The sequence below is a fragment of the Paralichthys olivaceus genome, chromosome 4, assembly GCF_024713975.1.
Source record: "Paralichthys olivaceus isolate ysfri-2021 chromosome 4, ASM2471397v2, whole genome shotgun sequence".
NCBI lineage: Eukaryota > Metazoa > Chordata > Actinopteri > Pleuronectiformes > Paralichthyidae > Paralichthys > Paralichthys olivaceus.
In genome coordinates this window covers 3,944,170-3,967,637 of record NC_091096.1, presented here as the reverse complement: position 1 = coordinate 3,967,637, position 23,468 = coordinate 3,944,170, and the positions used below count along the sequence as shown (strand labels likewise).

The 23,468-nt window shown below is 43.3% G+C and overlaps 4 protein-coding genes and 1 non-coding gene across 7 annotated transcripts in view; 1 reads left to right on the top strand and 4 right to left on the bottom strand.

Moving 5' to 3' along the window:
• Nucleotides 1-2,758, bottom strand: part of ksr2 (kinase suppressor of ras 2) — an 80,788-nt gene extending 78,030 nt beyond the window's left edge. For all 3 annotated transcript variants that reach the window (XM_020098981.2, XM_020098979.2, XM_069523353.1), the window contains exon 1: nt 2,538-2,758. In XM_020098981.2, the coding sequence (XP_019954540.1) occupies nt 2,538-2,711 (174 nt within the window). In that variant the 5' untranslated portion in view covers nt 2,712-2,758. The remainder of the gene's footprint in view (nt 1-2,537) is intronic.
• Nucleotides 2,759-4,137: 1,379 nt separating this feature from the next.
• On the top strand, nt 4,138-8,210 carry rfc5 (replication factor C (activator 1) 5). Its single transcript, XM_020099316.2, has 11 exons — nt 4,138-4,318; nt 4,926-4,990; nt 5,286-5,422; nt 5,507-5,586; nt 5,675-5,748; nt 6,109-6,268; nt 6,573-6,654; nt 6,812-6,941; nt 7,226-7,303; nt 7,433-7,487; nt 7,605-8,210. Exons 1-11 carry the CDS (start codon nt 4,272-4,274, stop codon nt 7,702-7,704), a joined length of 1,008 nt encoding a protein of 335 aa, XP_019954875.1. The 5' UTR covers nt 4,138-4,271; the 3' UTR covers nt 7,705-8,210.
• wsb2 (WD repeat and SOCS box containing 2) lies at nt 8,207-15,431 on the bottom strand. The gene is made up of 9 exons (XM_069523359.1): nt 15,179-15,431; nt 14,837-15,005; nt 13,739-13,941; nt 13,520-13,651; nt 11,375-11,475; nt 10,416-10,612; nt 9,721-9,810; nt 9,524-9,640; nt 8,207-8,867 (listed from the first exon to the last, which is right to left on the bottom strand). The coding sequence occupies exons 1-9, from the start codon at nt 15,216-15,218 to the stop codon at nt 8,654-8,656; spliced, it is 1,263 nt and encodes a 420-aa protein (XP_069379460.1). The 5' UTR covers nt 15,219-15,431; the 3' UTR covers nt 8,207-8,653.
• trnar-acg (transfer RNA arginine (anticodon ACG)) lies at nt 12,350-12,422 on the bottom strand. The gene has a single exon. It is a non-coding gene; the product is annotated as a tRNA-Arg (tRNA).
• A 795-nt stretch (nt 15,432-16,226) lies between the features above and the next one.
• vsig10 (V-set and immunoglobulin domain containing 10) lies at nt 16,227-23,166 on the bottom strand. Its single transcript, XM_020099237.2, has 9 exons — nt 22,890-23,166; nt 22,490-22,801; nt 21,604-21,909; nt 20,036-20,326; nt 18,512-18,796; nt 18,153-18,266; nt 17,962-17,974; nt 17,192-17,340; nt 16,227-17,096 (listed from the first exon to the last, which is right to left on the bottom strand). The coding sequence occupies exons 1-9, from the start codon at nt 22,939-22,941 to the stop codon at nt 16,996-16,998; spliced, it is 1,623 nt and encodes a 540-aa protein (XP_019954796.2). The 5' UTR covers nt 22,942-23,166; the 3' UTR covers nt 16,227-16,995.
• Nucleotides 23,167-23,468: the final 302 nt, after the last annotated feature.

Genomic DNA, 23,468 nt, shown 5'->3' with positions numbered 1-23,468 from the left:
AACAGAACATGACTATGAAAATATCTCACTCTGACCTGAATTCACGTTGGAATTATTTGTCTATTGACGAAACTTACAAAAAACTTTGCCAATTATTATCGTATTTTAAACACTGTAAATAGTTGCATACAGCTTTTAATGTGAAGTTAATTTTAAAGGGTGCCACAGAAGAGTCGAACATAGAGATGCTACAACTTGTTTTGTAAATCTCTCACTTTAGTTACTGCTTCATTCAGAGCTTCAGGTCATCCACGACAAATCTAAGTAATGAGAGTTCTATGCATTTATAAAGAGAACGAGTTTGACCAACTTCCAAAGGAACATAAGCTGGGACTTTAGTCCTGGTGCATCACTGTCTGAGAGAATGGTAAATCTGAACCGTGGCCGGAGAGAGACACGTTGAAATTAAGAAAACAACTTTATCAATTTGACGATACGTGCAAATACTGAAACACGAGTAGCAGACTTCAATAATTTCACAAAGCATTGAACTACAGTCAGGTTCAGGTTCATCTCTTTCTTGGTCCCCTGGAAACATCCCGCTGTCTTTTTTTGCTATTCGCAGCGCGAATGTGGACCATAGGGGGCACTAGAGATGTGAACTTTGTAATCATAGCAATCAGAAATAAAATATTTATCATGACTGATATATAAATGAAACTGCAACAGGCATCTGTTTTCAGACAAACAGCTCATTGTGTGCTACCGAGAACCAAACAACGACAAGCAGAGTCTAAATAAACTCAGCATCTGAACTTACAGTGTATTCATCAACAGCTCAGTGTCGATCACTGTGGGATCACTGTCACTTTTTTGAGGAGATGTGTTTAAAAATAAATCTAATGATAAAAGTTTAATACAACTTTAAACATGCACGTGGTTTCACTAAACACAACGCCTGTGTAAATCAATGGAAACACAAGTATTTGCACTTTGAAAAGCACTGCAGTATTTATACACTACTGTTCATGTACAACTACAATATCTGTGCAGCAGTATATTCCCTAGCATTCAATTCAACAGGTATAAACACACACACACCTCAGAACATCGTCCGCTCTCGACAAGAGTCTAAAACAACGCAGAGTTACTTAAACAAATAAGAGTCCAGGCTGCACAAGTTCATATACTTTTAAAAGGATGATTCCTTCTAGGAACACATTAATACAACTCTGCCCTTTGGAACCATGGCACAAGTGAAATTATATTTTCTTTTCAACAGTTTACGCTTCTGTGTTCTCCCAACAGAAAGTCAGGGCAGTCAGTCACCATGCAGCCGGAATAAAAGTTACAACAGCATCCTTCTTCTTCCTGACCTCCTTTAACCTCTGAATACTTTTTTCATCCAGTCCCTTTTGCCACGGAGCACAGTTCTGTAGTAGAGCTTTGGTACAGATCTGCACATGAGGATTATTAATGCTTAAGATTTTCAAATTTTTGTTTTAACTCGACTGTTTTATCTGGATGTATTTATTATTTCACGAAAATCTGAGGGATTCATTTAGAAAAAGGCAAATCATGAGACAATCTCATGATGATTTTAAAGCATTAAATGAACATTGTTGCAGCACATTTGTCTGTGTAACACCTCCACCAGACACATCACTGAGTGTTTTACTATATGTTTATATCTTATATAATACTGTATCCTCATATTCCTGTCAGGGGCTGGGATTAGTTTGACTTCTCTCTGTGTTTTTATGTAACATCTCAGTGATATTCCCACTGGGGCTTTAAAGTGTGCACACAGACACTCAGTGGTGAGTTTATTGCGACCTTATCTCACTTAATGCTGTTTGTTTTTATCTCCTGGGGTCATCACCAAAACACTGGGACCGGCCCTTCACGCTCCTCTGGGTCCTCGGTGCTCGGTGGTTGAGTTTCCAGAGACCTTATCGCACTTTATAGCGTTTTATTTTGTGTGTGTTTGGTTTTTTTTTTTTGTATATTCCCTGCCACAGCCACAGAGAGGGGCTGCAGGTTGGAGTGGCCACAAAACGCACAGTCTAACACAACATCTCTTGGATGCGATGGACGTTACGTAACGCACGTTTTGGAAGACACCCGCCGGCCAATTACGCGGATAATGACATTTGGTAACAATTTCACTAATCTGCTCGCCTTGCGTAACGGCGGCGCGGCCTGGATGCGCGGCTCGGACAGTTGCGCAGGCTGCTGGTGGATTGTAAACACGGGCAGCAGCGGCAGCAGCAGCAGCAGCCTACAGGCCTCAGATATTATTCTGATGGAGAAGAGCCACCTTCTCTCGCCGCCACCTGCAGAATGCGCAAGTCTACAACAGCCCACTGCAGCCCCGTGTATGCAGCCTCCTGATTTATTGCACTGCACTGAACAGATAGATTGCACCGGGCTTTGGCGTAAATCTGCGCGTATTTACGCAGAAAAAGCAGCAAGGCACGGGAGGGGGAGAAAAAAAAAACATGCACAGTGGCCTAGAAATAAATAAGAGACGGTGACAGCCCCCTGTATCGATTCACATGAAGATGCACAGATTCAGCCATCACACCCGTGCTTACCTCCAGCGTGCGTATCTCCTTCTGTGTCAAGTCGTTGGATGTGGCACATTTGGTCCGTAAACCCTCCAAACTGGAAATGCTTATGTCTATCATGTTCTGCACCAACTCGCACTGCTGCAAGGCTTTCTGCAAACTCAGATGCTGCTCCTCGCTTTTTGTCATCTCCTCGTTCATAGTTTGGGTCGAGCAGTGGTCGTTATTTTCCCCCCCCACCCCCCACCCCCCACCCCCCCTTTCCTTTGCACGTCAAATAATAATGAAACGAAAATAAAAGAAATAAGAGAGAACAGAATTCAGGAGAGAGACGTGGAGGAGCCCACGGAGCAGAGCGACCTGCAGAACGCCATGAAACGAGATGTTGTGGGTTTACAGACGAGCTTTGAGCCGTGAGAGAGTCGACTCCATTGCAACAACAGTCCTCGTAGTTCCTGCTGTTTCATCCAGGTGCCTCTGCCTCTACACCGAACACAAGGTGGAGAGGATGCTGAGCGGGTTCGCCAGAGCATCCATCGGGTTCCCCTGCGAATGGATGTTAGAAATGATAATAATAATAATAATAATAATAATGATAAATAATAATAATAATAATTAAAAAATAAAAATAAAAAAGCTGATCAGCGCATCATAAGCGGACGTGAGGAGCCCGGTGGGTTTCACTGGTGCTGATGAGAGGACTGGATGCAGGTCCCTGTCTCCCGTGGCAGCAGCAGCATCCCGGTTCGCTCCCACCACACCGACATGTTTCCTGTCAATCAAACCCACAGCAACAGCATCGCAGGCAGCCGAGAGGAGGAGATCTCGCGAGATTAGAGCGGTGGGATCCTCCAGTCTGCAGGCCTGCACCAGGTCCACTCACATCTCTCACACATGCACGGGAGAGATGGTGTGGATGGTTGTTATAATTCACATGCAACTGAATGTGCACACTGACACATGTGCACGGGCACACACACACATACACACACACGCGAATGACATTAATCAAACATGTGATTGTTTTGTGTTACTTGATTGAGGTTTACGGTTCTCTGTGGGATTTGTTGGCACACTGAGGGTCAGGATGCTTTGAAGGGGCATTAAGATAAGTCTAAATGATCACAAGATGATTAAATAGGTAAGAAATAAAGTGTATATTTATGATAGATGTTTATTCTTATTATATGAATTGTGTTTTTTCTTTTGAAATACTGGTATTTGCACCAACACAGGCCACAACAATATCCCTTAGATTAAAGATGCTGCAGAGGAAACATCGGGAGTCTTTGGTTGAACTGTTCATGACTCATGTCTGTTACCTGTGCTGAACCATCTCTACATACAGCATCAACAACATCAGGTCCAAACTCCAAAGACTTAGTTGAATCTTTTAAATATTTTCTCTTGTATGAATTACACTTTAACATATTTTTATTATTATAAACATGTTTTTATTTCTATTTAACATGTACTAATATATATTTTTTTCAGAAATGGTTTTCCACACTGGATCAAAACTATTAAAAAACATTTAAAGTTTTTCATTTTTGACATTTTACTTTCTTTTTAACATGTTGACACAGTCCCCGCCCACGGGAGCAGACAGAGCCAGCCCATTGGTTGTACGGCGTGACGTATGACGCACGGTTTGTCGCGCAGCGCGCCAAACAGGGCTGCGGAAACAGAGAGGAAGCGTCTGAAAGAGTGAAAACATCAGTCAGACTCACGTGGATCCGAGTTTTACAGAGAACTGGACTCATGGCGTCTGCGGACAAAGCTGCGACACGGACCAGGAACCTCCCCTGGTGAGTGCACTCCTGTTCACAGAGAGTTAGCCCGAGCTAGCTAACCCGGTGCCCTGTGAGTTCAGCTGGAAGCAGCGTGTCGATCTCTGTGCTGAGGAGTGAACCGTGTTTTTAAGGTTATAACAGAAAACCTCAGATCTTCCTCCTGTTTGTTTGTTTGTTTGTTTGTGTGGATGAATAAAACGGATCTGCAGACATTACGTAGCTTTACGGTCGCTAACTAACGCAGCTAGCATCCCTGTGCCGCTGCTGCTGCAGCTGTTGTGAGTTTTAAAGTGAACATTGTGTTGCTTACATTTGTGTATGGTGCAAACATATGCGGGCCGAATTGTAGAGTGGCACCCAAACAACGTGAAGGTGTGAATGTTTTTTTACGTTTATCACATACACATCCAAACACATCAATAAGATGTTTTAAAATAGAGAAATCCAAACGAGGTCAGTGCTGATATGGTTTAACGTTACTAATCCGTTATATTTATACCTGTATACTGTATTATACTGCATTCATAGTAAATACTGCACGCGTCATTTAGCAATAGCAAGTATTTTAAATATATATATATATATATATATATTAACGACGTGTTTCTGCTTCGTGTTCCAGGGTTGAAAAGTACAGACCTCAGAAACTTGATGATCTGATCTCACACAAAGATATTCTGAGCACCAGTAAGTGTGTGGACCTCCTGCAGTCATACATATATTTACCTCATTCATTGAAAGACAACACGGTTAATGAGTCAGCATCTAACTTATAATTGTTTTGTCACATCTATCGTGTGAAGAACCCAAATTGCACTTAAATATAAATTAAGAAGTTATAAGACATTTGTTTGACTAAACTTAAAAACTTCAATATGTGTAAATATGTTTTGACTCATGTCTACCACAGATTTCATCCTTCTGAATTAACAGTCTGATGTCTCATACGTATTCTTTGTAAACCACCGTTTCACGTCCACAGTCCAGAAGTTTATCAGCGAGGACAAGCTCCCCCATCTCTTGTTCTATGGTCCCCCCGGAACAGGCAAGACCTCCACCATCCTGGCCTGCGCCCGGCAGCTGTACAAGGACAAAGAGTTCAACTCCATGGTGTTGGAGGTACATTACACAAGTTCTTGTATTCGGTATGGTGTGAAGGCTTCTGTTTCTGTGATTTGATATTAATCTCTGGTTGTTTTGTAGTTAAATGCGTCAGATGACAGAGGTATAGATGTTGTACGAGGTCCCGTCCTGAGCTTTGCCAGCACACGCACCATCTTCAAGTGAGACTAGAGTTTCCTTTATCTGCAACTCATAACCACAGGAGGAGCTATTAACACCGTCTATTTGTCCGTCCCTCTCGTCCCCCAGGAAGGGCTTCAAGTTGGTGATACTGGACGAAGCCGATGCCATGACCCAGGATGCCCAGAATGCATTGCGACGAGGTGAGCCATCTGTTCGGCCGAGCGTCGCCCACTGTGAGCCACACGGCTCAATGAGCAGCCGGACAATTTGGCTGCTGGTGAATTACAGTCTTGTTACACCCTGATATTCATTTAAAAAAAATCCCTGTGTGAAGATCCGTTGTCTTAGTTTAAACTGGAGCACTTTGTCTTTCTTTTGACTTGAGGGAACAAAGACTCTGTTCATTGCCAGTTTGCAGATTTAGGTCCTTTCTGACTTGTGCTCTCTCTCTCTCTCTCTCTCTCTCTCTCTCTCTCTCTCTCTCTCTCTCTCTCTCTCTCTCTCTCCCTCCCTCCCTCCCTCTCTCTCTCTCCCTCCCTCTCTCTCTCTCTCTGTCTCAGTGATTGAGAAGTTCACAGAAAACACTCGCTTCTGTCTCATCTGCAACTACCTGTCTAAGATCATCCCGGCCCTGCAGTCTCGCTGCACCAGGTTTCGCTTCGGCCCGTTGTCCCCAGACCAGATGATTCCCCGACTGGACTATGTGGTCCAGCAGGAGAGGTGTGTGTGTGTGTGTGTTGTGTGGTTGAAAACATGTTTTTCTTTTTACTGTCAGAAAACTAGTGAGTCACGCAAAGTGGCCTGAATTTAGTTAACTAACTGAGTTAGATCAGTGAAATTACGCAGACCTGTCACCAGGACCTGATTTGTTTATGGCATTTATACAAAGATTTCACAATTAGCAATACATTACAGTGCATATATATATATTTAGATATTGGTAAATATAAAAATCTGCAAATATAAACATAACAGTACTTATTCAATCGTTTGAGATTAATTAAAAAGTTTTTTTTTGTGGCAGCATTGACATAACTCCAGATGGAATGAAAGCCATCGTGACTCTATCGTCAGGTGATATGAGGAGATCTCTCAACATCCTGCAGGTACGACATCACGATCATTCTGCCTTCGTGTCCATGTTTTAATTATTTATATTGTGTTTTTTTTAAAACATCTGCTAAACTAAACATGAGATGTCCGTTAAAGCATCAGTGGTTGAGGGTTGAGCAGCCTGACCGTTCTCCGTCTCCGTGGTTTCAGAGCACCAGCATGGCGTATGGGAAGGTCACAGAGGACACAGTTTACACCTGCACAGGTCACCCCCTCCGCTCGGATATCGCCAACATCCTCGACTGGTCCCTCAACAAAGACTTCACCACAGCATACAACCGTATCCTTCAGGGGCCTCCAGCCAGCGAGCTGAACCGTAGAACCATATCAATCTGTGAAATATAGTTTTAGTCTGATTCTGTAGAATTCAGAAAAGGGGCGAAACATCCTGAAGTAGCTGTATTTTCAGTACATTTCTTTCTTGCAACTAATTAAATCTGACTAGATCTGTTTGACACTGGAATGGATGAAAAGTGCAGAAGAAAAAAGACTCAAACGCAGTAACTTTTCAAACTGAATTAAAAAGACACTTGTGTTTTTAAGTCTTTAACGTCGTCCTCACAGAAATCCTTCAGCTGAAGACCTTGAAAGGTTTGGCTCTGCACGACATCCTCACTGAGGTTCACTTGCTCATACACAGAGGTGAGGCCGCAGCTAACGCACACGTTTTCACACAACTGTTCAATCATTAAGAAAACCTGAACACATAAACAGTGTCGTACAAATTCAGTAGTTTTGTATCTGAATTTTAGTTTTTTCCCCCATTCTCAGTGGACTTTCCTCCAGACATCCGGATTGGTCTGCTCATCAAGTTGGCCGACATAGAGTAAGTGAGATATAAACCAGCATGAACTGAAAATAAAATCCTTGTATGAACTGGAAATGTTCAGCGGGGGCTGCCACCACGTCTCATTTTTCTTGGTTTCTGATCGCGTCTCTTCAGACACAGACTCGCCTCAGGAACCGATGAGAAGATCCAGCTGAGCTCCATGGTTGCAGCTTTCCAGGCGGTGAGAGACCTGGTGGTCAGCGAAGCCTCGTAGATCCAGTAACTGTCTCTTGAACGTAAACCAGAGTCACGTGAACAAAAGGAAATATTCAATGATTCATGAGCGGCCACAGGCACTCCTGTTTAAACCACAATGAAAAACAACTGCACTGTACTGCTACATCCAGAACTCAGCAGGAGTCTGGAAAACTTCTCAATGAGATATTGCTCTTTCGTTTCCTACTTTACTACCTGTTGTATATTTCAAGGTGACTAAAACCTTTTAAACAGTTTGACCAAAATCCTTCAAGGTTCTTTCTGGAAGGATTTACAGCGTCCTCTCAATTATTTCCCTCCGTGAGGCTGTGGTTGGAGAGAAACGATCAACCTTTGTGAAATCACCAGAATACAGAAGTCCTCACGTGTCCGCTGCCCAACACTTCTCCAGACTGAGAGGACGTCACACGTCTAAGACACGGATGTCTGAGTCACTCCAGTCTGCAAGTGAACTGAGTAAAATTCCATGCTGCCTGAAAAAATAAAAGTTCTGGGACGTGTAAATGTTTGAGTCTGTTTAATAAAACTATTTCCTATATATAATCCAGTTTTTATATTAACAATAAACATGTGCAGGTACAGTCGCAGGTCGTGTGTTGTTCCCTTATGATAAACAGGAATTAGAAATTATATATGTACACAATAAATTAACAGTATAAAAGTGTGATATTCAAGTCATATATATATATATATATATATATATATAAGCATGTGAACATTGAGTTAATGCATCGTTTAACAGTAGTAGTGCAATAAATTAAATCCTTAGTGCAGTAAATGTTGCATCTAAAGTGGATGATGTTAAGAGCTGCTTCCTGTGCCGAGCCGAGCTGTGGAAGCAACTTTTAATACCTCATCAAACAAAGGCATTTTATTAGTGTTCAGTGTATAATAATCACTTAGTGTCAATACCAGTTGCATTGTTTGGTTACTTGAAATGTTCATATTTAACCTTTGCGCTCCTCCTCCTCTGAGGAGCAGCGGGTCTTGAGGCGCTCGGGGATGTTTCTGTACGTGAGGTACTGCAGGATCCTCTTGGGGAGGGGCAGCGGCTCCAGCTGGTGCGTGGACACCGAATGGCGCAGGATGGATCGGCACAGGTGGCACAGGCTGGGCACCGTCCTGGGCACCTTCCAGAACCTCACGTGGCCGTCTCTGGTTCTGATGGAGGGGGGGGGGACGCAGTTAGTGTTACAGTGAACATGAGGCTGAGAGAGCAAACATGAGAGAACGTGCAAACCAGCTGGAGAACGAGGTTAAGTTTAGTTTATAGATCCAGGAAATTTATTTTCCTGCTTTGTTTGGATGTTTTATGTCTCAAAGAATGATTCATGGATCTTCATGAAAAACTGATGTTCATGAATTTGTGCAGATCCAAATAAAAATCTGGATCTGGAGCATTTTAATGTGGTTTCATATTGGGACTGTTGGTGGAGGTACGGGTTCCACTGAGTGACATCCTGGTGTTTCAGTGGATTTCTGTGGGGATTCGAGTTTCACTCCCATCAGAACACTCAGGTGCTAACAAGTAACTTAGCCTGAGGCTCAGAAACCACTGCACAGTACCGGCAGAGGAAGCACGTGTCATTAGAAGGATAGTTCTTCAAAACGGTCATTTGTTCCTTTTGAATTGAGAGAGTAGCAGCAGCATGTTACAGCGTTGCATTGTGGGTTACATGTAGTGTTAGTATGTTATAAGGCTGAAACATGTTCTGCTGCCACAGATGAATTAAATTCACCAAGAGTGAAAACCAGCGTCTCTGGACGTTTTTTTCTGCAGAAATCTCAAAAACAACAAACTGTGAAATAACATTTACCCTGTGGCGACCACGCCCCCTTGTGGATGGTAGTCGCAGCACAGTCCGTTAGAGTCCCTGTCTGCTTTGGTCTGCATCACCATCCCTCTCTTTCCCGGCTCCCAGATCAGAAGAGCCCTGCAAACACACACGTGTCTGAAGTCAGTTTCTGTCCAGTGCAAGAAACGTTCAACGCAGCGACGTGATGAACCGCTCACCTGCCGTCCGTCACGATCGCCAGGTGCAAACCGTTGGGAGAGAATTGTATTGCTGAGATCTGGTTCTGCCCGTAATCTTCAAAGTAGTCACTGTGGAGGAAAGAAAAGTTTTATAGGGACGAGTTTTTAAGCATCGTACAATAACAGTGCCAGTGATGTGTTGGTTTTCAGCTTTCAACTTATTTATCTGCTTGAAATAAATCTGTGCATTAATAACTTTAAAGATTTAAAGATTTAAATAAAGATGGACGACGTTTCTCCATCTTGCACCTTTGCCGTCATTTGGAGCCGATCACGAGTCAGTCTCAGCTGCCAATCATGACGTTTCACCTCAGTTCTATATCATCGTGAAAAAACTATTAAAGCCAAACTTATCTGAAACCTGAACATACAGTACATCAGTGTTGATTGCCCCCTGGTGGCTGGCTGCAGTATAGGTTCAGTACACTTTAAAGAAGGTTTCTGTCATTTTCTGTCGTTCTTCTCGCTGATCGGACTCTGGCTCCAAATGACGACCTCACCGTTTGTTTGTATCCGGATTTTGGAGTATTTTGATATTTCTGGATAATGGGAGGAAGTGGGGACGCGTCATCCATGTTTATTTACAGTCCGTGGCTGCAGCGGTTTACTGTGATCCTGGACAATGCACACACCAAACCAGAGTGTTCAGTAAAAGTGGGGTCTCGTAAACTCACACCAGAGTGGCCAGTTTCTCTGCGGTGTACGGGTCCCAGAGGTCGATCCACCAGCTGGAGCCGCTGAAGGCTGCCGTGGCGAGCAGCGCCCCGTCAGGAGAGAAGTCACAGGAAGACAGGAGGTACAAGGTCTTCCTGGTGCCTCCGGTCAGGTTTCTGATGAACGTGTAGGAGCGTAGACTCCACAGACAAACCATCTGATGAAGGGAGACAAGGAGCGGCGGTTACTTTGCTGTGAGGATTATCATTTTTTTTATTTAAAGGGATTTCAACAAGGCTCAAAGTTTCCTGGCCGTCAAACACTAAGCAGATTCATTGATTTGATTTACAGCAACAACACAGTTTAAAGTGATTGTGATCTTAAAGTCTGGTTCTGCTCGGTGAAATGTCGTCTGTTCCTCTTTCTAGTGACAACATGTCACAGTCGAGGTCTGGTAAAAGTGTTCCTGCTGCTTTAAACGTCTCCCAGAAACTCAACACAGGCGAGGATGAAGAGAAGCAGATCTGTGCATCATCCAGCGACAGATTTATATCACAGATGAAATGTCTGAAAAGCTTCATGTTCAGTTACGTCATTGCTGGATACAAACAGCACATACGATAAAATCTTCAGCGATTATTCACTATAAAAGGAAATGTTTCCCTCATGATCACATGAAACAGGCTTGTGATCAGAATCTGAAATTCACTGAGTATTTACACAAGTAAAAGATGAGAGATAAAAACCTTTAGTTCACATTTTTACACAAACTTACAGCATTCAGGTGAGAATGAAAACTCTGGTGTAACTAAAAATCTTTGTACTTTCCAGATGAGCTTCAAACTGTTAGACACTAAAAATACATAAAATACCAAACATGCACAAGAAGAGTAAATAAAATAATCTCTCATCGTTGCTTCTGATGCACGTGTCTCTTTGCTCTGCAGGTTTTTATAACTTCTCCGATGATCTCACTCACTCTGTCGAACCTCCCGACGGAGGCGATCATGCTGCAGTCTGGAGACACGCAGCAGCAGCTGATCCAGTCTTTGTGGCCTGAGAGCACCTGCACCTTTTTACCTGCAACACACAGCATGTGTTCAAACACTTAAAGGTCCAGTGTGTAAGATTTAAGTGAAAGGGATGTTTTCCCTTGTGTGTTTCATCTAAATTATACAAACTGTTGTTGACTTTACCCTTGAATGGGCCTTGATATTGAAATACATTATATTGAAATACTTTATCTTTACATCAGGAGCGGATCCTCTCTACGGAGGTCGCCATGTCACTGAAGGTGATTAAACACAGACGACGGGATGAACACACGGAGAGAAGCAGGGAGAGAAACACGATTTACAAACTCAGACTGTTCAACACTTTTTCATAAACAGAGCAGAGTCACTGCAGATACAGTATATCCACAGCTTTCAGTCATATCAGTCTGCATTTAATTCATAATATAATTAATTTATAACTCTGTTAGGAAGTGATACATAAACATTGTTATTATTATTATTATTATTATTATATATTTACATTTACTCATTATAAATTCAAAGCTACTTAAAACTCAGGGACAACACTACAGCACCAGTATCGTTGGAGAACTTGAAATGTGAAGAGTTGAGTTTGTTCAATGAGACAGTTTTCAAACTAAAGGGTTTTATTTTATGGACATATTTAAAATCTTTACACTTAATTGTAATATGTGTTAAGATAATTAAGTCAATCATAACTTCAAAACAAAGTCGGCTCTATCTCAAGCTTAAACAATTATTCCGATCAACGGAAGAATAAATCGATTACTTTTGCACTTTTCAATTCTACACATGCTCCTCATTAAATCAGAAATTGCTGCCTTGTAATCTTCATAGTTAGTTAATAAAATATTTTATTACATCGATGTGTAAGTGACAAGTAAAGACAAAAAGAGTCTGAAGCAAAAAATAAAATCCGAGCCAGCCAGGAGTCGAACCTAGAATCTTCTGATCCGTAGTCAGACGCGTTATCCATTGCGCCACTGGCCCGATGGCGTATGACGTCGGTGAACGGAGAGTTCTTCACGGACGCTCCGGAATCGGTCACCTTATTAATTGTCGCATTAAAAAACGTGTGCAACGTGCCACTAATTTTATTACGACACACTGAGGTAGACTGTCAGGAAATAAACATGACATGACATAATCCTAAAACATAAGATTTCGTTGAATCTCAAGTCTTCGAATGGCAGATTTTTTACAAATGTCTTTGAACTCACCAATAAGGAGTTGTTGTTTTTTTCCTCAACAAAAACAAAAAGTTTCGAAAGTTTGGAAATGAACTTTCAAACTTTCTGAGCGGATTATTTAATGGAGCGCTGGGCTGCAGGAAATACCAGAAGTCACCGTGGAGACAGGATAAGGTTGGGGAAATGATAGACGCAGGAATGAACAGAATAAAGTTAACGAGCTCAACGTGCAAATGTACAAAGTTCAATTAAAATCACCCGCAGCATAAAAACAGAAGATATCTCAGGTTGTATAATAAATTAATAATTAATAAATTAATTAAAACAGAACCTGCCTGGAGCGTAAACAGCAGCTATTCCCTTTAACCACATGAGAAGAAGAATGTTTGCATTGTGACAGTGGAGTTGTATCAGTTGTATGTTTGTGAACACCACTTAAACAATAAGAGCCGAACGACGACACACCTTAAACAGGTGTTACAATGTGCACAGGTGAGACGCTTAAAGCTTCTGAGCTGTTGGGTGCGTCTTAAAGAAACGCTGGGCTGAAGGGAACAATGGAAATCAATACGACAACATGATAAGTTCAGGGGAATGGTCGACGCAGGAATGAAAAGAATAAGCAGCTGATTTTATCTCTTGGATAAAATGAAAATTAAACAAAGTATGCATCATAAAAGCAAACGATATCTCAGGATGTAGAATAAATAAAACTGTGTCCGCCTGGAATGTAAACAACAGCGAATTCCTACATGAGAGAAAGTGTGTTAGCATTGTGAAACAGTGGAGTCGTGTGTTATCACAGACTTCCCCTGGACAAAGACGTGAGTGTCTCTCGGGCTGCGTTCTCTGAAGAAGTGGTGTGTCTGGACTTGTTACGACACAAACTGCTCATACCTTTTTGAGCCAGGTCCCAAATCCTCAAGGTTTTGTCTCGAGAGGACGATATGAGCGTGAGCGTCCCGTTCTGAGGGAAGACCAGGTCCCTTACCACCCCTTCATGGCCGTGGAGGTCAAACACAGCATCACCTGAACGAGCGTGTGCCAAAGAAAGTCATTTATAATCTGAGCACGGAAGAGAGACCACATCCTCACCAGCAGAAGTCAAGTCCTCACCTGTTAAGACATTCCAGATTTTGATGACCCCGTTCTCCAAGCCTGTGGCCAGGAGCAGGCTGTTGTTCCCTTTGGACGATGTGTTCACTGGCTGTGCAGCGGCGACGGATTTTGGGGGTCTTGGTCCGAAGGCGAGGCCCCACACTGGGTGACCGCAGCTGAAGCTCTTGTCTCCTCGGTCGGTCTCTCCGCTCTGATTGTCTCTGTCAGAGAAAAGAACATTAACAAGCAGGAACTATAAATAGAGTAAGAATTAAATGATCCGGCCTTAACGTGCTAATCACGACTGCAGCAGATGTAAACGACCCAACATTGAGGTTTTTAAAGGAAAGTGTGAATTTTCTGGTTCGCATAATAAAAACCTGTTTGATATGAGTCACTGGATGTTGCCTCCTTCGTTAGTATCATGCACTGGTATGCAAACACCACGTGTGGCTATCAAACGAACAAATGAATCAATAGAAGTATTGAGAAATGTTCAGTAGCCATCGAGACTTTAAATGCGCAGTGTGATCCAAAGGTCGGAGACTCAATATTGATGCATGTTAAAGATTTCTTTTGGTTTTGTTTTGGATTTTGGTGCCAAAACTCTGATTTCAACAAACGTTCCAACAAACCACACAACCCACTGAACACAGGGAGCTGAGGGGACAAAGCTTCTCTGGGTCATTGAACTCATTCTGGAAATATGTTCAGAGTTTGTCTCCAGTTTCATAAAACATTTAATTTAATGTCACAATCCAGATAAACAAGACAATTACACGTGATGTTTGCATCACAGAGGAAAACTTAATGTCCTGATCTACTGACACTTGAATAGAAATATGAAAACAATGAAACCAGAACTGGTTTGATTCTCAGCTAAACACAATAATATTTGTTTGTTGTGTATTTTGTCAATAGATTTATTATCATTATTAGATTTTCTCTTTGTATCATTTCACACACATGATAAATAAGAGGCAGATTAATTGATGACTGAATAATTGTTGTCTGATTATTGACTGTGTGGGAAACCGTCTGTGGCTCCTCCAGATTACCAGGATCAAGGACACCTGAACGCACCGTGTGGATTTAAGTACCGGTGGGTAAACCTACTCGGAGTCGAGGGGCCAGGCGACCACCCACACGATGCCGTGACCCATGGACCAGGCGAACCAGGCTCCGTCCGGGGAGAAGTCCACGCTCCAGGTCTCACATCCCGCCCGGCCCAGCAGGGACGGGGGGCGCCGGGTCTTGAGCTCCAGGAGGAGAGCCGGGTCCGAGGCTGTAAGGGAGGACGGAGAAGCAGAGTGAAGCGCCCGGCTGACAGGTCTGTCCCTCCCCTCCACCCCGGCCGGCAGCGTCCCTCCCCCGGGGGGTGAACGCTCCCCGCGCCCCGCTGCCTGGTTACGATCTCCGGGTCGCGATGACAACACGGTTATTCATTAATCCACTCACGTGTCCGCGGCGGCTCCGCGTTGTTTTCCGTGGAGCACATCGTTCCCCGTCTCCTTCCTCACATTCCCCGCGTTGTCGCCCGCGTCCTGAATTCGTCCTCCGGGTCGTCGGACCCCGGGGCACGGAGCGTGTGTTCCCCGCTGAGAGGCTGCGACGTCCGCGGTGTCTGAGCGCCGACGATCCGCTGGTTCTGCTGACGCCTCCGTCACCTTCCACCATTGGACTGTTTCACAACGTCACCACGTTTTCTGTCATTACGTAACTCCACTGATCCCAGACCACGCCCCCCCCCTCTATGTTTTATTATAACGACCCCTCTGATCAACAACGTGTTAGAATAAAAGTTCAAATCAACAGTTTCACTTTAATTCTGGGTTTAAAATCATCAGGTAAAGTGTCAACACACGCGAGTCACAGAGGACAAGAGTCTTAAATCTAAATTTTTTTAATTATCTGACTTTAAAGACCCTCAAAGAAATTGAGTCAGAATATGTGAATCACAGAGGAAAGTGTCTTAAATCTGTATATTTTGAATTAATCATCACTATCATCATTATATCTCAAATTCTTGACTTTAAAAATCCAAACAAAAGTAAAAAAAAAAAAGAATTGTCTTTAAACATAATATATAGATAATACAAAATATGTATGATTTATCTCAACCTTCTGACTTTAAAATTCCAATAGAAAAAGACTAAAAAACGATGTGAATCCCCGCAAAATGTTTTAATTATTTATTATATTATATCTCAACTTTTTGACAATTAAAACCAAAAGAAAAGGGTCAAAATGTGTGAACCCCTGAGAACGATGTGTAAAATGTATGATTTATATTATTTATGACGTTATATCTTCAAGTTCTGTCGACACAAAGTCAAACATTAAATATTGAACAGCTTTGTCGAACCAGTAACAGATGGAAAAAAACAGCAAAACCTAGAGCAGCACTCAGAGGCCAGAACAGTCACCTCATGGAACCACGTGGAACTTGATGATGTAAATGACTGAAAGAGAGTAAAATTTAAAAAAAAGCAGTAAAAACATCAGATGATTCTTCGTGGAAGTCTTTTTATTTAATGTCTGGAATTACGTCATTTTAAGAAGCTGAGAAAAACGGAGATTCTCTTGGTTTCTCACGGAACACAAGATGAGTGACAAACTGCCTCTGCCACATTTTTGGAGATGAGCCCCGTTGAGAGAAGCATTCCAGACATGTACAGTCAGAGTTCATCTATAAATATTGTGTGTGTGTGATACAGGGAGGACGCGTACGTGAACCCATGAATAAGATGGAAGTTATGTTATTGTTTTTGAAAATGATCTTCAACCTTTGGACGAATCAAGGTTTGAGACTTGAACTGCTCTCAAATGTTCGATCGCACAACAGACGTCAACAATCATACTTTTTTTTTTGAATAAACAACTTAATTTACTACATTGATCTCAGTATCAGAGCGTTATGTTCAACATGCTGTACAAAAACACAACCGCAGAAATGAGCGTACAAAAATTCAAAACCCTGTTGTTACTGTTTCTTTCACAAGCGGAGACAAACACTGTCGAAATAATCATCAAGGGGTGTAAGTGATGAAAGTGTGTGTGGTCAAACATAAGGTTTCACAAATGAGGGCTCGCTCCCTTTACTCTGGAGCCCTGGGCTCCGATTGGCTGATGGGGAATGGGCACGTTACAAAATATACAAAACAACAAATTAAAAGAAAAGTTGTTTTTTTTTTTTACAAATGTCTTCCACCAGAGTTGTTCACATTCTCAGTTCACTGAATTCCTCTAAAAATGAAATATTGATCTAAAAACACTTAAAATCTATAAGTCACACGATCCACCGGCTGCTCCGCCTGTGCGGTATCTTCCTGCGGCTGAGAGCTCGTGTCACCGAGTTCGGCATCTTCGTGATCGCCTGTAAAAAAAACACAACGAACGCATGAGCAAACATGATTCCACGTCATTTACAAAGTGAAACAAATCAAGTGAACTGGCGAGATGAGGCCGTACTCGATGGGATCTGGTGAATCTGGGCGAGCGTCATGTGGCCACCGTTGGTTAATGGAGGCAGCCGGGGAACGGCGTCCTGAAAGATCTGGATGTCGTCGTCGTCTGAGTCGACCAGACTCAGCACTTCCCTTTGGTCGTCCTCTATTTGCCTGGAGAGCAGAAACTTTATTATTCACCCGGGGGTCAGGAACTAGGCCGTGTAAGTTTAGTCAAAGGTGTCAGTATAATATCTGCTTTATGTTGACGCATGCACGATGTGAATATAATGAAATCTAGTTAAACAACAGTTGTATTGGTGTGGTTTGGGATCTATCACTTCCAAAACGGACTTCTTCTATTCTAACTCATAAAAAAAATGTTGATCAATATACAAATGAGCGACTCAGTGTAAAGTGGACAGTGTCTCTTGTGTTTAAAAGGAATAGTTTGACACTTTCTTGCAGATTTAAGACGTGAAGACAAAACTCTCGTGTTCAGTCTTAAGCTGGTTTCCCCCCGTTTCCAGTCTTTGTGCTAAGATACCATCTGGTGGCTGGAGATTCATATTTACCCGACAAACACAAGGCTGGTATCAATCTTCTCATCTCATCAAAAACACTGCATTATGGTCTATGATGCTAGAATGGACAGACGGCAATTTAAGCTGTGGTTTCTACTAAACGAGACAATCAAATAAATTCAATATTGCAGAGATTCATCCCTTTGTTCTGCTGGATTGAATTAAATGACACATGCAGATCATATAAAACAAGTAACCGTGACGTACTCACCCAAGACCAACTCCTGAAACAAAAATATGAAGAGAAATTGTGACGTGTTAGTGGATTTGTCTGATTCACACTTTTGTATGCGTCAGTTCACTGGTGCAGCACCACAGATGCAGTGCGTCATTACAATGAATGCAAAAAACGCATGCATCTGTGACTTTCATGCTTTGGTAGAAGAGGTGACAGTGAGTTACCCAAGCAAATCCGGTGTCGGCTGGAGTACAGCATTTTAGCCACGATGGCGGACAATCCCAGGACCAGTGCGGCGATGAAGACGCCGATGACGGCTCCTGTGAATGCGGAGGGGGCTGTCGAGACAAAACAGGAAAGCGGCAGAGGATTAGGAAGCAGCGAGCAGGGAGGTGCAGCAGGTTTATCAGCATTCCAAAGGTGGAGGCGACACCTGCGCTGACGGGCTTTTTGTTTCTATCTCGATCACGTGTAGAAGAAAACAGAATGTTCTACTCTGCGTGTCGTCATTGGTTCTGATGTAAAACTTTTCATCCGGTGACATTTTTTAAGTGTCTCACAAAATGCAGTGACCCAAACTCACTCTTCACGGTGAGGAAGACCTCCAGCTCGCTGACATTCAGCGGGTTCTCGCTGCGGCAGAAGAAGACGCCCTCGTCGTCTTTGGTGACGTTGTGTATGGTCAGCTTGAGGACGGGGCCTTCCTCGGTCAGGACGTACTTTGATCCGGGGACGATGTTGTCCTGCTGGAGCCCCTTCCTCCACGTGGTGTTTGCCGGGGGGATGGAGACGTCCTCAGTGCAGGTTAGAGTTACACTGGTCTTCTCCAGGGCCGTGATCAGCGGCTCGCCTTGAGGGTACGGAGGCTCTGGGAGAGAAGGACTAACAATGTCAGTGCTGTTATTTCTCAGTCGGCCACTAGTAGAAATCAAACCCCCGATCATACGGCACAGGATTTTACATGGGATTCATGTATTTGATTAATGTAAAAAGAATAAAAAGAATTAGACAAGAGAATTAATACCACTCTGATGTCTATTGTAAATGTGAAGCTAAAGCTAGGAACCAGTTAGCGTAGCATACAGGAAACGTGAAGGTATAGAAAGGAAAATGTTAGCCTAGTGTACAGGAAATGTTAAGCTACAGCTAGGAAACAGTCTAGTGTTCAAGATATGTGACGCTATAGCTAGGAGACAGTGACGTTGTTCCAGAAGGTTCTTTGCTCCGAGTTACGATTAAAATGTAAGGAAAGGTTTCGCAGGTGGATTTCGGATCTCAAAGCTTTGCAAACACCAAATAAAGCTGAAAAGCTAAAGCAAACCGAGAGTTTGAATAAGACGCTCTTACGCTCTTCCTCCACTACTGAGTGACTCACTGACACGTCCATGTGGCCACGTGGTTTGTGGGCGTGGATAATCCTAACTAATATAAACAGACTTAATAATGAGAACTAAACAAGCAGCTCATAAACACGTTCATCTAAACGATGTTAGGATAAAGTTTTCAGAGTCATCGGAGCGCTGACATGACTGCAACACTCAGACAGAGATACGTGACGGACACGGTGAGGTCGTGAGAGGCGGGGTTTGCCACCTACAGGGGAGGAGCAATGTTCTCTCCCTCCAATGAAAACACTTTCTCATACATCCACTGGTATCTAGGGGGGGTTTTTTTTTTTCCTATTGATTTGACCACAGAACAAACGGGCAACACTTATCACAGGGGCGAGGCCAATCCATTCATAACATCTGTTATGTGTCCATCTGCTGAGAAATCCCTCTATAAAACCTGAACAGAATAAGCAGCACTTTATCTGACAGGTCATGACGTTAGGTTTTCTTGAAAGAACAATGTTCATCAGTAGAAACAAACTCGTAACAAACGTAGAAATGTCAGAGATGAAAACGTCAGAGCCTCAGCAGATAAACTCACTTTAGCCCCAATGTTTAAAATGACCTGCTTGGCTCGCTAACACACGTAAGCTTCCCTGTTTCCCTTTAAACTGAAGAACACAGTGTCAGTGGGGCTCAGTGGAAAGTACATCAAAGATTCAGCAGCTGCAGATCTCAGGATCACTGCGAGGATCGTTTCACTACAACAAACTTACTGAGGGTGAGTGAACACCACTTCTCCTTCCCTGGAGCGAGCGCCAGGTGCTTGGCCATGCACCTCAGAGTCTGCCCCTCAGACAGCAGGGAGCGGTTCATACTCAGCGACAGACTCTCCGCCGTTTCCGTCACATAGACGTGTCCCATCCAGTGAGCGCCCTGGTCGCCCTGGTCTTCTCCCCAGCGCAGCGTCGGGGCGGGATACGCTCCAAACCAGGTGCAGTTGAAAAGGGCGTGGGACGGGTCCGCCACTGGTGTCCACATACACTCAGGGTGTCTGTCCGGGGCATCTGGTCGAGGAAAAAGAGTCAGTGAGGAAGTGGTTGAAAAGAACAACTGTGCGATACTATTTCATTTAAACATCCAGTTTCAAGAATGAGCAGACCAGCAGAAAAAAAGAAAGGACTCAACCGATGGTATATGAGGATGAACAGTTTGCTCTCCTGAAGAAATCACTTTAAACAATTTATTTTCTTAATATTTAGCAGCGAACACAAGATAAAGAACAGAACGACCAGGATAAAGTCATTACTTTACTGTTTGTGCTAAAACATAAAAGGAGGAAGACTTCTATTAACCTTTGTCGTTGCCTGAAAGTGATAATCCTTTTCCGTCCATTATTTTCATTGTTGTCTTTTTCCAGTCGGACGGTCCAGAGAGAGTAGTTCATAGTTTTTACTTTGAAGCCAGCAGAGTTATACTGTTCTTCACATGAAAATATTTGAGTTCTCGAGTTAGAAACACGTTTAACTTTAGGAAGTTGTCTAAAATGCAAAGAGAGAAAACATCAGTACTAAAGTCGAGCATCTCTGGGATTGAATTTCCCACTTGTACCAAATAAAGGTGGAATATAAAGACTGCATAAAGTATGTGGGGATCAGGAGTCTTAAAAGAAAAACCCTCTCTCCCAATATGCTTTATTTCTTACTTCTTACGGAACAAGTTGCTAAATCCATCAATAAGTAATAATCCTTAAATTCCAGTGTTTATTATGTCCTGATAAGTTCCCTGGAAATAACTTTTCAATTTCAAACTATATCTGTTTTTAAGGATTTTTTAAAAACATGCATTCTGATGGAAAGGTTATTTTCTGGGAGTAATTACAGGAAGTCAGTAAAAACACTGGAAATGCTGTGTGAGCTAGAAATTCAGGAAGTCCATTCAATGACTGCAGAATGTTCCCAACCTGCTCCGTGACCTTTCGGATGAAACAGTTATTTCCACATCAGCCGTCACAGATGAATTTACTGTAACTTGAGAGTGAACTGATGTGAATTTCTCCTCGTGTCCTCGGTCGTAACATTTTCAGATGAGGTTATGAATCAGTGGATGACCGTGTGAATATTTCACAGTTTATTATTGTAACACTTCTGATTATTTCATTCAATCATTTCTATTAATAAAACACTGATAAACGCTGGCGTTGAGTTCTGTTATGTTTGTATTGGCTCCAGTATTTACAGAACAAAATGCTGATTTGAATATTGTTGTATGATAAAATAAATACACGTATGTAACGTGTGTCTGGATCAGACCCAGTGTATGACAGTGTGTTCATGGTACTCACAGTAAACCAGCAGCTGTGTGCTCTTGGTAACTGTCTGATCAGACACGTTGTTGTGGGCCCTGCAGCTGTAAAGCCCCTGATTGCTGGGTTGAATGTTTTCTATCCTGTAGCTCAGCCACGATCCAGAGTCCGAGGCCAGCGAGTGGTCGCTGGACGAGGCTCCTGCGAAGGCCAAGGTCAGGTGCTGAGACGGGTGGGAGGAGCCGGAGCAGTTAAAGGAGACGCTGGAGCCCCGATAGACGATGAGCGTCCCGTTGGACAGAGCGGTGACCGGCTCGATGGACATCGAGACATTCTCTGGACCACCTTAAAAAAAAAAATGCAGTGCATTACGACTACAATTACTTTAACATCGAGCATCATCAATGACCGAGCTAGTACAATAGAATACACAGCAATGAGCACAAACTTCTGCGGCTAACGTACAGAGGATTGCATGAAGTGGTGCAAGTATGGAAGTTTGATCATGTGACAACAATGGTTTATAAAATCTCCTTGACACCTGAGCAGTTGACAATTGGAAAAATCGAGCTGAGGTACTTATATATACGCAGAATGAATACTAATACTAATAATACTTTGCACAGGATACTAGTGATGGCTGAGATCATGAACAAACAAGTGCTGAATAATAATTAGCATCATTCAACATTTTCATTTGGAATCTCTATCCAACTGTGTTCAGATTAAATCACATCTTTTACTATATTTCTTACTCTTTTACAAAAACTTCCGTGTAACCGCCAACTTTTGGAAGGGAACCTGACCCGGCCCTGGTCCCACGTGCCGGTCTGACCTGTCTGCTCTGTCGAACAACCGGTTTGAATCTTCCAGAGAGGAGTTAATGGAGGTTACATCAGGCGTGGACGCATGATGGTTGACTCACTGGTGACTATCAGCCGGTAACGTGTGTAGACGCTGTTGCTCGGCTGAGGTGAAGGGTGTGTCGAGTAGGCGCACTGGTAGATGCCCTGGTCTGCGGGTGTCAGCCCCTGGATCTCCAGCTCGTGGCCGTGCAGCTCCGTGATGCGGGACTCGCCGGGAGCAGAGATCCCGGAGGTCCCGCCATCCGCATTCACCCTCGACCACGTAACAGTCGTCATGGTTATGTTACTGCCGGGGTGACACGCAGGCACGGTGATGTTCGAGCCCGCGGCGCCGGTGAGGACCGCGTCGATGGAGGCGACACCTGAAACCGCTGCTTTCAGAAAATAAGACGAGGAAGAAGAATGAGAGAAGAAGAAGTTGGATTTTCACTCTCACCTGGCTGTGATGTGAAAACTCACCTGTGGCGGAGACGCACAGGAGGAGAAGCACTGATGTCACCACTGACTCCATGATGTCTCCTCCTCCTCCTCCACCTGTTCGACTGTCCACCTGTCTGACCGTCCACCTGTCTGTCTCCTCCTCCACCTGTCTGACCGTCCACCTGTCTGTCTTCACCTCCACCTGTCTGTCTTCACCTCCACCTGTCTGACTGTCTCCTCCACCTCCACCTGTCTGTCTCAGTCCCTGAGACACCGTCACCTCAGTCTCTAACCACCATCTGATTGAGGCGCTTTGTTTACCTCAATACGCTAATCCGGAAACTCCTGCACGGACAAGCCACACCCTCACCTCACCTTCTTAAAGGTACAGTAACACCATTTTTTTTTAACCAGAAATCCTCATCTTCTTCGTCTTCTTCTTCTTCTTCTTCTTCTTCTAGTAAGAGCCAAATGTGTTGTTCAGTGCTGTGGCCGAGAGAACTCCACACATGCAAATACAACAAAAAAAAATAAGTAAACAACTTCATCGATTTGACAACACGTGCACTGCAGTCACAACTCGTGCAAATACAGAAACACTCTGCAAAGAGAGAAAAC

Bases quoted from the DNA above. Each gene is read 5' to 3' on its own strand.
- rfc5 (XM_020099316.2), top strand. From the start codon at position 4,272: ATGGCGTCTGCGGACAAAGCTGCGACACGGACCAGGAACCTCCCCTG. The intron at 4,319-4,925 runs GTGAGTGCACTC...TTCGTGTTCCAG, and splicing joins CGGACCAGGAACCTCCCCTG to GGTTGAAAAGTACAGACCTC. The intron at 4,991-5,285 runs GTAAGTGTGTGG...TCACGTCCACAG, and splicing joins CAAAGATATTCTGAGCACCA to TCCAGAAGTTTATCAGCGAG.
- wsb2 (XM_069523359.1), bottom strand. From the start codon at position 15,218: ATGTGCTCCACGGAAAACAACGCGGAGCCGCCGCGGACAC. The intron at 15,006-15,178 runs GTGAGTGGATTA...CCTCCCTTACAG, and splicing joins CGCGGAGCCGCCGCGGACAC to CCTCGGACCCGGCTCTCCTC. The intron at 9,641-9,720 runs GTGAGCGGTTCA...GTGTGTTTGCAG, and splicing joins GCGATCGTGACGGACGGCAG to GGCTCTTCTGATCTGGGAGC.
- vsig10 (XM_020099237.2), bottom strand. From the start codon at position 22,941: ATGGAGTCAGTGGTGACATCAGTGCTTCTCCTCCTGTGCGTCTCCGCC. The intron at 21,910-22,489 runs GTGAGTCAACCA...TTTTTTTTTAAG, and splicing joins TTACCGGCTGATAGTCACCA to GTGGTCCAGAGAATGTCTCG. The intron at 18,797-20,035 runs GTAAGTTTGTTG...CTTCTCTCCCAG, and splicing joins GTGGTGTTCACTCACCCTCA to AGCCTCCGTACCCTCAAGGC.